This window comes from Myripristis murdjan, chromosome 12 (assembly GCF_902150065.1).
Source record: "Myripristis murdjan chromosome 12, fMyrMur1.1, whole genome shotgun sequence".
In the NCBI taxonomy this organism is placed as follows: Eukaryota; Metazoa; Chordata; class Actinopteri; order Holocentriformes; family Holocentridae; genus Myripristis; species Myripristis murdjan.
The window spans coordinates 21,806,480-21,822,894 of NC_043991.1; the positions used below are offsets into that span (position 1 = coordinate 21,806,480).

The 16,415-nt window shown below is 40.1% G+C and overlaps 1 protein-coding gene across 4 annotated transcripts in view; it reads left to right on the top strand.

Annotated features, from left to right (window-relative positions):
- rgs3a (regulator of G protein signaling 3a) overlaps nt 1–16,415 on the top strand; it is a 188,123-nt gene that overhangs the window by 62,532 nt on the left and 109,176 nt on the right. For all 4 annotated transcript variants that reach the window (XM_030065316.1, XM_030065317.1, XM_030065318.1 and 1 more), the window contains 4 exons: nt 604–1,042; nt 3,318–3,357; nt 7,233–7,564; nt 8,871–8,948. In XM_030065316.1, the coding sequence (XP_029921176.1) occupies nt 604–1,042; nt 3,318–3,357; nt 7,233–7,564; nt 8,871–8,948 (889 nt within the window). The remainder of the gene's footprint in view (nt 1–603; nt 1,043–3,317; nt 3,358–7,232; nt 7,565–8,870; nt 8,949–16,415) is intronic.

Here is a 16,415-nt window from a genome sequence, read left to right on the forward strand (position 1 = left end):
AACTATCTTGTTGTGAATGGGGTTTTAGAAATTCAATCTAGCCACCATGATTGAGCCTCAGATCGATCTCAGCCACCATGGTAACTGATTTTTACAACTCACTGCACCGTAGACACAGATTTAGAAAGCAGAAACCGCTGCTAGCCAATGAGAGCTGAGTTCAGCAGGATAATCTAAATTACATTAAGTGAGCCATAATCCCGTTTTTGCCTCATCATCCAGAGGGAACATATTTACAGCAAAATCTCTGAAATCACTGCGAGTCATGTCATGTCTTTTCAAAATTGGTAACACATGGACTGTAACAGTGACCTTTCTCTCAGTAATGCTTATATGTCAAGCTCTTATCTCAGAGATAAACAAACAAAATAACTCTGTTTTTTTCTGTTTAAATATGGGAATATTTAATGTATTTCATATGTTTTAATATGTGTGCTCAATACCTGAGGACTTTGAAAACCCTCTATTTCTACTCCATATCAAAATGATTTTCAAGGCATCAAAAATAATCCATGTGTTTCTTTTTACTCATATATTTGCAGATTGTGCTCAGATTTTACACACATTCAGATTATGTTGAGCAACATCTCTTTCTCATTGTAGAAACAGCGCCAATGAGATCACCGTGGTGGTGTGGCGCACGGGCCCTTCAGCCAAGCCTAGTTTCGAGGGCCTCATCCACCGACCCTCATACAAGCCCTCCACCTCAAACTACGATGCCCCGTCACCCCCCACTAGAAAGCGGGTACCAGATCCTGGCAGCAGCAGCAAAACCCCCCCAGCTGTGCCTCCTCTACCAGCCCACCACCGCTCCGCCGCCAGCCGCAGACTGCTGGTCAACGGGTCAGAGGCCGGGGGTGGAAGTGGAATGGGCGTAGGGGGCCTCGGGTGGGGGGCCCAGCTAGGGTCGGCCGAGGAGCTGGATGGGAAACCCCGTGGGCACCTTCACCACCCCCCAACCGCCACACTGAAGGGCACCAGAGTGAAGGCCTCCAATGGAGACAACTACATCATCCTGGCCCCTATCAACCCTGGAAGCCAGGTACCGCAGACTGGTGGTGGGCTGCATCTTCATCACCTTCTTCATCCTCCTCATCCTCACCAGGGGCATGTGGTGGCCCATCCCAGATATGTCTCCTTACCTTACATCCCTGATGCTGATAGATAGATGGACTGGATAAACATCTAGGCCATTTGGGCTACTGCTGTCTTATGTCTATGTGCAGTGTGAGGCATTGTTTGAACACAGTGCATGCAAGTGGCTGAACTTGAGTGTCATTTGAATATGCTCTGTTACAACAGGAACCCATAGGAAACAGTCAAATATAAGATATAGCTATTAATATTACAGTATATCCCTGTGCTGTTTGAAGCTTTGGCTGTATTTGTGCTTTATGTTTGCTTCCATCTAGACAGAGCTTAAATTAGCAGTACAGTGCATGTATATAAGTGTCATTTATTAATCTTAAAAGATATAGCCAACTATGTGCCATTTATGATTTATACATCATGTGAAATTGAAATGATCATCCTATTCAAAATGAGTACTTTTAAACATTTTTTAAACAGTGAGTACAAGAAACATTTTAGAGAGTGAAAATATAATAATTAACCTACATAGTAAAAGCCATAAATTTTGAGAGTGATCTAATGACATAATGCACACTATAACACGCACAGGTTTCTTGTGTAGCATGTACATGTGGTTGGATCCAGTGACGCCATGTATATGGGGTAAAAGCCTTCATTATAAAAGCACAATAAAGGAAACCAATTGAATCAAAAAGACTGAACTGAATTCCTTAGCTAACACCACTTTAACCATTCAATACTAACCCATCAGCTACCTCAGTGTAGCGGACATGTTGAAGGAAAAACACTCAGTATTTGTTGGAGATGTTCTCCGACTCAGACATCTGGGCCATTTGACCTTGAGAGGGCTGAGAGAGAAATTTTTTGGTGTCTTTGTGTCTGTCAACCCGTGTGTTGTTCATCACCGTGTATGTGTGTGTGTGTGTGTGTGTGTGTGTGTGTGTGTGTGTGTGTGTGTGTGGGCATCGCTGCCCGTGTATGCTTTTCAGGTTACCTTCAGGGAATATTGTAGTGAGCAGTGCCAAATTTAAAAATTTCCAGGGAGGCCAGAAACAGATTCAATCAATAATGAAGGATGTTTATCTAGAAAAAACAACACTCATGATTGATTATGTGCTGAAAGTAAGAATAGCCTCCGTTCAGAGGGTTTAGAGAGCTTAGCAGCTTAAGGCAACACAACAAACATAGATTCCCCGTCAAACAGCCACCAAGCCTGTCTCAAATGAAAACAGAGGCAGTGTTTTGGCGGATTTGGTGTGTATTTCAAGCTGAATATGCTGAAGGCCCTGAAAACAGGTCAGCTTGGTGACATATTATACTGACACATGACTCTGGTTTTATGGACAAAGACGTCCTCGCTGCAGAAAATATCCGCCTTAACAAGCTGGCACACAAGCACACTTATAAAGATTTTGTGTGCCTCTCCAACTTCCAGCTCGCCTGTTCATCTGACCAACAGTCTAAGTGGTGGCAGCTCTCTGTCTCTTCTCCCTCAGTTGATTGTAATTTGTTTTGACAGATAGTAACCACTGGTGTCTTACTGAGCACAGCAGAACTCAAACTGGCCAAGCCAAGTCCTAGAAACCAAATGGAATGTCATGCAAAAAAAAAAAAAAAAAAAAAGAAGGAACATAGTGATAATGGCCAACTCGATCCCTACGCAGAAAACACACACACATGCAGACACTGTGTCATGAACACAGTGTGAAAGAAAGTGTAACACAAGCAGGATTGACAAAAGCACTTAGATTTGCCTCTGACTGCATTAGCACTGTTTACTTGACCACGACTGATTGGTATTTGTAGTTTTGCAAAGGTGTAGTTTTCTCCATCCTAAAATAAGCCCATATTGTATTTTTATTATTATTACTATTTTTTAAAATAAGCTGGACATCATACAGATCACATGTATAATGCTACACTGCAGCAATCAGCAATAATCTGTCAAGTTGAACACATAATTTTATGATAATTATCAAAACTCTGGATCATTACTGAATACCAGTGCATTGACCTGCACTGTTAAAATAGTTGCAATAATCAAAATAAGACACTTCCATTTGTTTGAAATACGCTTTATAGCCTATCACGATTAAAGCAGCATAGTAGTACATCTTATGCCATTGTATTAGTATGGATTGTGTCATTTGGTTTACTTAAATTTATCTTTGATATTCCCCACCATGCAACACGTATATTTACACTGATATTTTCTCTGTCTCCAGATTTTGAGGCCTGTCTACCAAGATAACCAGGGCACGCTAGGTAAGATGTATTTCATGTGCACAGACAGTGTTTTGATACATGTTTCAATGACATCTGTGATGTGGGCTGGAAAGCATAACTTGAAAAATAACTTTTATTCCTTTGGACGCAGATTATTTTGTATTTTTAACTCCACACTAGATATTTATCATTCTATTTTTATTGTCATAAGGGGCAACGACATGCTCTTAAGAAAAGAATAACAGTTGTGAGGTATCACTTTTTGAGGCTTATCATGAAACACTGCTTCTATTACTGTTACTATTTACTATTTCTATTACTATTTCAAATAGTCTTATTAAAAATAAATTACATTTTTGCAAGGTTAATGAGATTTGGAAAACACATTGTGTCATAACTGAATCCCACATCGGTCTTTGAATTTAAAACATAAACCTTGGAGGACATCACAAAGTTCATATTACTTATCTTTTGTAAAATTCAGTGTACTTCCCTGCAGTAAACTTTCCCTGATGGCAGTTCCAAAATATATGCATTACTGGGTCTTTATCAGACATAGAGTAAGAAACAGAGCTTTGAAGTGAATTTTGTGCTGATGAGCAGAGGTGAGGCACTGCAGGTCCTATAGAGATAAATTTAAAGTTTTGCTCCTGAGCAAACTAAAGTGGACTTTAAAAACAGTTCACGTACCAAGAGCCATTCATCATCACTAAAAGTTCATGCTCAGAGAGTCATAGGAGAGATACAGTTCCAAACGATAACAGTGAATACAAACCAGAGAGCTCTGCAAGTAGTAATTATTTTTTCATCATAGTAATTCCCCACTGTAATTTACTGTTTTCATTTGGGACTCACTAAAATGCTGCAGTTGAAGAAACTTGTAGAAGTGCATGTTTGGTAAATCAAATTCCCCTCAACATCCAAGCCTGAAGCCCAATATATCTGGGTGATGGGGGATGATCAGGGTTGAAAGGGAAGTGCAATGATAAACTAGTTGGAATATTTAATGATTTTATTACATCCTTCCAGCTCCAAAGAGTATTAAACACCATAAAATTATCAGCTAAGGACAGAATCTCATGGAAATTATGAATAATTGGAAGACAGTAAGGCAGTCTGGGGTAACATACAAATGATTCAATAAAGCCCACAGAGAATCCTGTCTATTTAATAACCAACTAATCATGTGCTTAATCTGAGGAGCTCAGCGGTATAACTGCAGGTTAGGTAAGGACAACTCTCCCAATTCATTTGGGGTTAAGAGTGAACAAAATGTTAAGACGTGGCCTCTCTTTTTTATACTATAAATGTACCCCTAATTTCACACCACAAATTTTCACGCCTGTTCTCACTACCTCAGCATGAACTGAAGTGAACTGAAGTGAACAGGGGTGAAAACAACCTCTTCACACCTCAGATTTATCTGAGAGTAAACCATTTGTATTAATTGTGGCCATGAAGTTTGAATATAAAAATTTGATCCATGCAATGAGATTATGGCCAAGACCAACCTTGTTAAAGTACTGCAAGTAAAAATCAACAATCCATCTTGTCAAATGCCTTTTTAGCATCAAGGGAGACAATAATGGCTGTTCTCTCCCTGTTCAGATGGCGAATAAAGTTTGGCATTTGTTGAATATTATCAGCACCATATGTCTGGTGCTGTTTGATAATTTGAGGCAGTATCAGTTCCAGTCTACAGGCTCGTGCTTTGGCCAACATCTTGAAATTAAGTAAACTACTTAGAACAAGGAACCAATGCAGTATAATGAGTTTATCTTTTAAAAAAGAAAAGAAAGGAAAAAAAAGAAATAGGCTATTGGTAATGGGTATGGAAATGAGGGATAGTTTATCCTGTACTTTTCTATAACATTTCAGTGGGACCATGTCTAGGTCCGGTGTTTTCCTGTATGGTACTGACCGAATAGAGATGGAAATGTCATCATACAGGATGCACTGAGGCACGCTCTTTATTCCTCAAAAATTGTAGGGTGTGAAATTTGGGTCAGCATTAGTACTGTCAGAAGTCTTGAGAGATTCATTAAGGATTCTTAAAGTTTTATTAATCATCACTGGATCATAGGCGATAATGCTCTCAGATATCCAAAATGTTTTTATATCTCTTTCCATCCGTTTGATTTTAAGCTCATGCAACTGGGCTAATTCCCTCGCTGATAATACTTTTGCTTACTTAGTTAGGATATTGTTTTTTTTTCTTTTTTTGCACATCCTGTATGATCTCTGTTAATTTTGGCTGCAGCACTTTCTAGCAGGTTCCATTTAGCAAGAAGTGAAGCACCTTATGATGCTTTTGCAGGCGACTATTAACCATATCTTCTAAGTCTTGTCTCTTCTGAGCCTTCTGTTTTTTCAGCAGGGGAGTGGAGGCTTTAATGTGGCCTTGTAGTGTAGTGATGGCTGCCATATGGTAACACAGTACACTGGTGAATGTTGATGATCCTGCCAGTATAGAGAGATCTTTTCTCTAAAATTTGGGCAGAATACATCAGCGTTCAGTTATGAGGTGTTAAATCTAGGTATTGAATCTCCCACAGGTCAATCTTGGAATTGTTATGTCAGTATTAATATACAGACACACAGGACCATGATCAGAGAGAACAACGGGACCTATACGACAGGTTTTCACAAAATAAATATATAGGTCTGCCGAAATTATTAAAATGTAATCCAATCTGGAATAGCCTAAGAGTCGTGGGGGTTGAAGTAAAAACTATAATCCTTGGTCCCAGGATGTATCTCCCTCCATATGTCCACCAACCCAGAATCCTGATGCACTGTCCTAATAATGTGTGATGATTTGAAATTCAGCCTTGGGGATGGGGATGATTTATCTAAAGTCCCATCCAATACACAATTAAAGTCACCAACCAAAAACCCAATGCCTGTACAATATTGATTGAACAACGGAACAATGGAGGACATAAATCCAGGACAGTCATCATTTAGAGCATAGATATTTAGGATAGTTATTGATTGCCCAAGAATAGAGCCTGTGATCAGAACAAATCTGCCTTTTGCATGTTCTGTGTTCAAGAGTAATAGGAATGGGTCTCATTCACAAACACAGTGTATGCACAATCTGTGCTTAATCCTTTGGTATACACACTTCATGTGAATCAGGTGGTGATACTTATTCTGTAAGAACCTAGTAGTACAAAGTAAACACATATTAGTAAATGAGGCCCAAAGTGCTTGTGTGTTAGTCTAACATTGCCTCTTTTCTTATAGGAGGAGGAAAATCAGCCTAATCAAATTTAATCAAAATTAGCTGCCATTTAGCCTCAAATTAAACCAGTCAGTCTTCACTTCACGGCTGTTGTGTCATTGTTAGCTCCAAAACAGTAAGCTCCAGTCACCAAATACTTTCTGTAATGCATTGCATAAGAACATAATGAAAAACAAACAAACAAACAAACAAAAAAAAAAACTTGTTAAGTAATCATTTACCAGTACACAAACAGTGCTTGTAATCCATTTTGCCACATAATCCAAGGTGAGCATTCATACAGAAGCCCAATCCAGATCTCAAACAACAATATGGGCACTAACCCATAAATGTTGACATAAATGTACAGGATCATCAGAAAGCAGCAGCATCTGGCATCTACCCAAGGGCTGAGTGTGTGACTGCAGGTACGCTGCTGGGGGCGCCTCCCATCACAGATGTTTTGCTGAACTAGGCCCATAACAAATTCAGAAACTGATTTTTGGTTTATCAGAGCCCCACTATTATACTTCCTCACCGTTATACTTTGGCAAATAACTGGCTCAAGCATTACAGCTCTCAGAGGCACCTACAGTTTCATTTTTGCGCCCCCCGTTGGTGTGATTTATACATATTTCGTCTGTCTTCACTCTGTATCCCTCTTCCTCTTTGTGTCTTTGCCGTCCAGCTGCCAGGTTGTACCCCACACGACAGGCCAGTGTCCCACAGCCCCGTGGTGGTGGGGGTGCCTTTTCAGGAGGTGGTGGTGGTGGTGGTGGTGGTGGTGGTGTTGGTGGTGGTCTCTCCAGTCGCACTGCCTTCCTACGCCGGTCTGCCAACTCTAAGACAGCAAAGACGACCTCTGCCGCCTCTAATGCCAACCCGCCCAGCTACCAACCGCACAATGCCAACTTTGCCAACTACCAGAACTGCACCATTGTCCGCTCACACACACCACATGCCAACTACGGCTTTGTCAAAGTGGCACCCAAGATCCTTATCTTCCCTATATTTGTTCAGGTAAGCAAGTTTGTTGGTGTTTATATGTGTGTGTGTGTGTGTGTGTGTGTGTGTCAGGGTGGAAAATTAACTTTTTCATCCACCTGCCACAGTTTCTGGTGGATGCTCAGGCATTATCAGCCACTTTTACCAGCAACTTTTTTTGTTATACTTTTAATTAACTGAATTATAATAAGAGGCACAATGTTGAGTTAACATTAGGGATGAGCAAGTTTGATCCGTGATGTGTTTTTTTTTTTTTTTCTGACTGTGACTGCTGGCTGACTTGTGTGGATGCTGTGGTCTGGAAAGGAGCAGCTAGACGAGATGTTAGTAATGATCTATGGGGGTGGGAGCCTTTATGACCGACTTCCTGCCTTTAAGATCAGTGTAGCCACAGACTAAAGATCAGCAGAAGCAAATATGACAGGCTACTTACACATTGCTAGATGGAGCGAAGCATTGTCTGTCTGCTTGGTATTCACTATTGTCTCTTCCTCTGGTGTGCTGACAGTAACTGCAGTAAACATTTGTTGCATTCAGCTCTGAATGGAAGGGAAAAGTTGCTCTGTTAAATAACCAGTGAATACCACAGTGACAGTGAAGACTAGTAATTTAATATTTTGACTAACTGCAACATGTAAAATAGGCATCCCATATTATATTGATAATTTATTCTTCCAGTTTCAAAATTGTGCCTGAGCTGGTATTTCCTGTTAATTCATAGTGAAACTCACAACTATATGTGTCAAACCATACACACACACACACACACACACACACACCGAAATGGCCCTCTGTCACTCACCCTGGTCCTTTAGAGGAAGTGGCTTCCACCCCCGTCGCTGTATGATCACAACTTTTTTTTTCAGTCTTTTCATACTGAGACCCCACGCTTAGCCTGACGCTCCCACAGTTGCAGCTCACTTTCTATCTTCATAGAATCAGCTCCAGCTGTGATCTTCTCCCGAGCACAAAAAACCTTATTCTCTAGCAGATCGTCTGGATTTAGGAACTGAAATGGAGTTGGTACTGCAACCTCATGCACACATGTTTTACCATTCAGTAGCAAAAGGGCAAAACTCTTGTCTGGACTTTCCTTGAAAAAATGCTTATATTTATGATCATTATTTTGACATGGGGATGATATGTTGCTGAGGAAAAGCTAAGTAATATGTTCTGGTGATCATTGATTATTATTAGATATCTGCAGGCTTCCTGACATTTAATTTACACCCACTGGAAGGTGTGATTTATGTAAATGTTGAGTGATTTGTTTTGTGGATGCATAATCTGACTTTATAATCTGGTTTTGTTCTGTGCGAAGCCCCTTGACCTGTGCAGCCGAACTCTTATCATATCTGAGGAGATGATACTACACGAGAGCAAGCACCACTCCCTCAAGGTAACTCGCATCAGTGCATTGAACATGTTTATATAGGTGTGTGTTTGAGTGTCGGGTGCTGTGAATGTATACATGTAGGTTTTGTTATTTTTAATCATTAAAAAAAAAAAGGCATTGTGTAAAGCTCTGTTGTAATTTTTCAGTGTACTATTATGCATAGGTCTTTAGGTTGTTGGTGCCCCCAGGCAGTTTTTAATTAATAAACATTATGATCTAAAACTGAGCTGAGACACCCAAAGGCACCTAGAGGATGTAGTCCAAGACCTTGTTGGCACATCTTTTGATTATATTGTTACTGTCTGAAGGGCGAGGAGAGAGGAAAAGCAAAATGTTCTCACTTTTCTGTTCTGTCTGAAGAGTTTTAAAATGCAATTGAACAACTGAAACAGGAAAATGAGGTTTTTCTACTCTCCTGTCCTCTCAAAGCTGGCATAGCTTCACACACACACACACACACACACACACACACACACACACACACACACACACACACACACACACACACACAACATAACATAACATAACATAAGGCATTTAACAGATGAAGAAAAAATGAGTTGTGGCAAATAAACAATGGAGGAGGAGAGTGCCACAGATTTGACAGATAGCGTGATTTATTTCATGACGCAAAAGAAATTGAGGCACAATGTCACAGTAGTTTATGTCTTTCTTCTCCCTTGACTTTGTTTTCTATTCATGCTATTTGGATTTTTAATGGTTCAAGCACAGCTGATAAAAGTATTGTTGTTCGGAATTCCTTTCCTCCAAACTCAATCGCTTTACGCTTCTCTCCTTTGAGACACAATTTACTGGAAACATTCCGTCTTGTGAAATAATAAAGGAAGGTTTTTCTCAGATTTGTGATACTATTGAGCCAGAGTGGCACCCTGATAATTAAGGTCAAACTTTAAACTTTTAAAGAGATGTATATTAATTGCGATGTAGAGCATTTTCTAGCCAAATCCAGATAAATATCCTCACCACAGACTGAACAATGAACATGAGTGACTATGTGTGCCATGACTTAGAAACAGTTTAATTATCATGAAACTCATGCCAAATGGTCAGTATGCTCCCAAACCTCCTCCTTCTCCAGTGAAATCAGAAGGAGGTTATATTTCCATATCTGTCTGTTTGTTTGCTGGTCCATTTGTTAGCAAGATATCTGAAAAAGTTTAAATCACCTTTGGACTGAATTTGGTGGGCAGTCAGCGCCCAAAGAATAACTTGCTTAGGTTTAGGGTTAGGGTTAGGTTGTGGTCTGCGTTTGGGATTTCCGCCAGTAGACGATTGTTGTATTGTTTTCTTTCTTTTTTTGCCATTGTAATTGTGCTGCATTCATGCTTTTGGAGAGGTCTGATTTCTTTGACTGCCAAGTTGGCTGCCAGACAAGGTTGCATTATTCAGATGTGCCTGTGATATTCACAGTACTCAGTTTATTCCTACAAAGCCTTTCAGATAAGACATTGGTTTATAGGCCAGTGTATGAATAAATGTAAACTGAAACAGCCATAACTGAGCACTGTTGCCCTGATTCGCCTGTTGAATACCTGGACCTCATTTGGAGTATTGTGATTGGTGGGGACAAGAAAAGACCGCTTAGATGCAGTTTTTTTCTAGAAGGCATTAGGCCACTGTACAGGCAACTTTGAGTAAAGACCTTCTTCGAGAGATAAATCAAGACCTTTTTAGTGCTACAACGCCTTTTGGGAAGCCAACATTGTGTCTGACCTGCTTCTGTGTTATGTAGCTGAATAGCTGTTCTCTGTTGTGCCAACTGTGGATGGAGTATCGCTCTGTTAACTAGAACTGAGAATTCTCAACAGGTTCCATCTCAGATGGTTTCATTTCAAAATGCTGACTCTGAAGCAAGTGTTAGCAGATCGGTCTGTAATTGCAGACAAAGAAAATGCTTTCTTTCCCCATATGCCCATTCCCCTGTTCCAAAGAACAGAAATATGTCAGGTCTTTTCAAAGTAAAGCCTACAAATTATAACACTTCAAGCTGCAGTGTGTAGTGACTAGTGTCGACATTTAGGATTTATCAAATATCAAGAACAGTTGTCTCATCCCTGCCATGCTACTTTTCTTTGAGTACAATTAGATTTAATACCCAACCGCTTTCCTCAGAAATTGCTGTCAATCATGCCGCAACTCTGCCAGTTCATACTGTGTGCTTCAGATGGTGTCTGGCTCTTGGGCTTCATGACCTCCCTCACTATAGTGATCCTTTTTACAATTACACTCAAGAAGGTATAAGAGACAGGCACAAGTCACAAATGTAAAGTGGACCCTTAAAAAAATAAAAATAAAAATAATTAAACAAGCCTGGATCACTTGGCAGGAAGTAGAGAAGCACATCTCTGGATGAAGGAGATGTTAATGGGCAGTGGTAACAGCAGATGGTTCCTGCACAGGCTGGGGACAATGTGCCAGACGAGTGATTGGCTCTTAGTCAGTTAGACCATAGTGCCCTCATCGTGCTGTGGTACACACAGACAACATGTATCCTGTGCTCCACGTGAAAACGAAAGGAGAATTCACTCGACTTTGTTCCTGGCCCTCACATGCAAGACATTTTGGTGCAATAATTATCTCATGTAATCAGGAATCATTCATGTGCCACGGGTGGTAAATGTGGTAGCAGAGCTCGTCTTTCCCTCGCCTGTAGCATACAGTGTTCAAGTGTGGGTGGTCTTTCAGATCTGGTCAGGTTCTGAGTGGTGTAGAAGCAGAGTAGGGGTTTCCGGCACAACTTCAGCGACTACCAAGGTGCATGGAGAAAGGAGAATTAAGGCTTCAGCAACACCTGTAGCACAAAGAACAACATTATTGGTAGACCAGTGCATTTCAGCTTGTGGCCTTTGTCAAACAACTTTATTGATAGACCTAAAAATTCCCACGTCTTTATTTCACAGAGGCACGGTTATATTTTCACATATTCATATATGTGTTTGTTTGCTGGTCCATTTGTTAGGGAGATATCTGAAAAAGTTAAAATCAGATTTAGATTGAATTTGGTGGGCAGTCATCACCTTAGTTGGTTAGATTTTGGTGGTGCTCTGGATTTGGGTTTCCACGTATCAGTGACACACTGGCCTTTCAGTGACCAACACATTTTGGCTTGTGGCCGGGGTCATCCTGAACCCTGATGACGGCCAGGTCCGTCAATAAAGTTGTGTTACAAATGTTGCTAGAACTTTAAGCTGTATAAAGTGCTGGGTGGCGAATGCAAATCTGTTAAACACCATACTGAGGAACAAAGGCATGTTTTTGGGGTTGAATGTGCCCCCGTGGCCTCAAAGCTCACGTGATGCATTTCCCCCCCATAGAGGCAACCCAGCATTCACCAGGGAAGACTTCCTGTAGTCTAATCCCTATATAGTACAGTTTAACGGTATTACCTGTTAATGCCAGTAACACCACTCCAACCTCTTCCACCTCTTTCATTAGAGGCCTAGACGCTTTCAAAAGGCTTTTTTACATGCAGAGCAAGGCCAGTTATGTTAATCCCTTTCACGCCTCCATAATAGACACCCTTCATTTCCACAGGACCGTGCTGATGAAGGTCTACCCTTTTCAACTTGTAACATGTTCCCAGCTGCTGTATGAGTTTGTATTCATACAGAGTAATTTGGGGTGCACTCACTCGTTGCTCAATTAGTTGCATAAGTGCACACCACTTAAGACACCATTTATAACACACCATTTTTAATCTTTGTTCCCTCTTGGTACCTGTCCTTGTTGCTAGATGCATTATGCAAGGTGCAGTCGGAGCCCCAGGACTTGGTGGGCCCTAGATTTTTCCACTGATATTTTTTCATCAGTGGGCAACATCGTTTAAAGCTGTATTTGTAGGTAGGGTTTCCCCTTTAGCCATGGGTATGCTGTGATAAAGTGTACCTAACACCTTCATAACTCATAAGCATGAGTATTGAGAGCACAGTTATTGGATGACTGTTCACCCAGACTTAGTGAGACAAAGAGAGGGCGTTTGTTAAGTAAATAGCTCAGTGATGGTGAATTCATTCTCAGCCGTTAACAACAATAATACTGTAGAATGAGAACTGAATGGAAACCACTTCATTCACATTCCTTTATGCCTATATGTTCAAAGGGCTAGCACAATTGCATTTGCATGTTGTATGGTGTTGTTCAACGATGGCCAGATTAATGTTCACTCACTCCAAATATTTGAGCTGTCAGTGTTATACTGTTTCCCTGTGCAATTGATGTCAGGCGAACCCAGATTTGAATGAATTCTCTGATTTGTCAGCAGTATGAATGGTTAATGAGCTGCTTCATGGTCAGACAGTTGCCAGCTAGTGCTTTGTGTGTGTGTGTGTGTGTGTGTGTGTGTGTGTGTGTGTGTGTCTGTGTGTGTCTGTGTGTGTCGCACACCAGGGCCAGTGTGAAAGAGAGAGAGAGAGTGGAGGAAGGCAATTGAGAGATTAATGTGGTGGTTGACAGGAGCAAAGAATGCTGGTGTAAATGCTAAATCCTGGTGTTATTTTCCCGCGATAGTGAAATTGGACAGTATTTTTCATCAGACTAAAGTTAAATGCAAGAAATGAGCAAAAGGTGAGGCATCTGGTCATGTGTTTCCAGAGTTTCCCTGGTTGGGATCAATAAAGTATATCTATCTATCTATCTATCTATCGATGTGTTTGTATGAACTAGAGACCGAGAGGGAGAGAGAGTCTTTCACATTGATAACCTTGGGCTTATAGTTTGTTTATCTTATATAGGTTTTGTATGAGGAATTTAAAATACTATATATGTTGAGTTTCACAGTGTGCTTTTATTTATTTATTTATTTATTTTTTACTTTTTTCTGAAAATAAATATACTTTAGTATGAATTGTACTACAAATATTAGATGACCCTGCTTTAGCCATGATGGCCAAAAAAAATGTCTGTTGCTAAGGAAACAAGGCCATCGACCTCAACCTACTGAGATGAACTTAGAGAAAAGGGGCATCAGAATAGCTACTCCAAATCTGATTATACAAACCTGATCAGACTGTATAAGAAGACTGTTATAGGAAGAATATAATAAAATAATATGCACACAAGAGGCCTTGACAAACCTTGAGGGGGAAAAAATAGATGCAAAACAGTTTGAAAGCTATTTTGAACTATGGCTTGAAAACTATTTTGTATATGTCACCCTTAGATTTAAAGATTTGCAAAGTTTTGTGTTGACTACCTTTTGTTAAAAGTGTGTGACACAGGTGAATAACAGTTAGAAATGTGCATGTTTTCTAAGTTTTGTCACTGAGGAGTGAATTTTTGGAAGTAGGGAACAATATCCTGCAAGTTGTTGTGATGTATGTTGTTCAAAGGAAGTGTGTGTTTGAATTCTGTCTGTGTGTCCATGCATCCTGCACAACAATCTCTGCGGGGGATGCCACATGGATTGGAGTTGGGCGTTTCACCTTGTAAACTGTCACACACACACCCACACACGCACGCAGATCATCCAAGGACATTATAATCATGACTCAAAGGGCCAAGTGACGTTTTGACCAAACAAACTTTTGACTAATAGTTTGTTATCTTTCCAAACTCTAACATATGACATACATATAACATATCTAACATATAATTACATATTTCTGTCTTTTAACAGCTTAAGGGAGAATAATACATGCTAAAAGTAATGTAATTTGAACTTAAATTAAGATTATTATTATTATTTATTTGCTTGCGTATTTGCTTTATCTTACTGTAACATTGGAGACAGACATGAAAGACAAGGCAGAGAGAGAGAGTAATTATTTGAACTTTAATTTATGAAATAAAAATGACCAGTTTAGCATTGATATACTTTATCATCACCAAATGGCATTAAACATTTATTGGTTTTTTAATCCCATTTTCCCCTTCTGCCAGTCTGGTATTTGTTATAAAGCATTGTAAGTTCACATCAACTTTAACTTTATTTAGAAACATATTTTATGCCATTTGAAAAATCAATATTCTATCATACGTATCCAGATAGTTTATAAGTGAAAACCACTTTGTATTTAACAGGGCTAAAATATTTTTGATGCTTCTGTAAAAGTTATCCAAAAATCATCCAAAAGTATTCTAAATGGTTACAACTAAGAAAGAAGAGATGATTAATTAGCCATTTTTAAGAAGGGGAAATTATATATGGGGTGAGAGAGAAAAAAAACTGTGAGACTGAGAAAGTCAGCAAGTAAACAAATGTTTGTGCAAAAATAAATGTCTATTTGTGTGCACGTGTGTGTGCTTCAGTCTGTTTGAAAGCCATTTGCTACTCGCCTTTTTTCTTTGTCCTTGCTTTTTTGCTTCTACACTCTGTTCCACCCCCTCACACACACAAATTCACGTCCACACACACACACACACACACACACACGCACGCACAGAAATACCCTCGCTGTTATCTCACCCTGCAGAGGAAGCCACTGGAGCAAAAGCATTGTCTGAACGCTGTGGCCATCAACATGAATTATCTCTATGCCATGGTGCATACAAGCACTGACTCAGATGTGCAATCGTCATGCAAGCATTATTCATACATCTGGTTTCTTTTTCTGTATCTTTATGTCTTCTTTCTTTCCCCCTTCTCTCTTTCTCTCTCCCCCTTGTGCATGTTCTGTTCCTGTCTTCAGTCATTTTCAGCGTAACAGTTAACCAGCGAGGCTTTTCTTTGCCAAAGCACAAACATAAAGCATCAGCAAAGACAGCCGCACCAAACACGGGCAATTACGGCATGTTGCATAATTCATGATCAAATCAGCAGAGTGGATTAAATCCCATACTGGAATAAAATTTAGGGAGAAATTCTCTCTCTCTCACTCTGTCTGTCTGTCTCTCTCGCTCTGTCTCTCTGTGTGCGTTTAAGAAGTAGCGCTGCCTCTTCTGCAAGCACACACACACGCACACACACACACACACACACCACCCCCAGAACCAGGAAGAACGACAGCTTGAGAAGGCAGCGTATATATGTGTGTGTGTGAAAGCCCAACACGTTTCATCTCTCACTGCCAGACTCCTTTCCAGCATCACATCCTAAATCATTCAGTGAGATTACTTGGCCTGAGTGCTTGAACCGAATGAGCTCAATGTCTTCAGTTTGCAGGAGGTTTGCCAAAAAGATCACCGAGGCCCCATAGATTCCAATTTTAGATAGTACATGGTTAGATATTAGTTCATACATAATATTATATCCTTAGAACAAATGTGTCTCCAGCCAGCAAGAGTCTCGGTGATTACCTGGAAACAAATCCAGTTCATATGTTTAACAAGTGCATTTTAAACTTTGTCATGTTATTTATAATCGAAAGTGATGCCACAGCTTCAGTACACACTCACATTCATACTGACACTGTTTAATGGTCTCTGAATGCTTTGCCACTTAACACAGAATTATCGCTTTATCTGCAGACGCGAGTTATTTACGGGTCACGTCACACAGCTGTCTGGACAAAA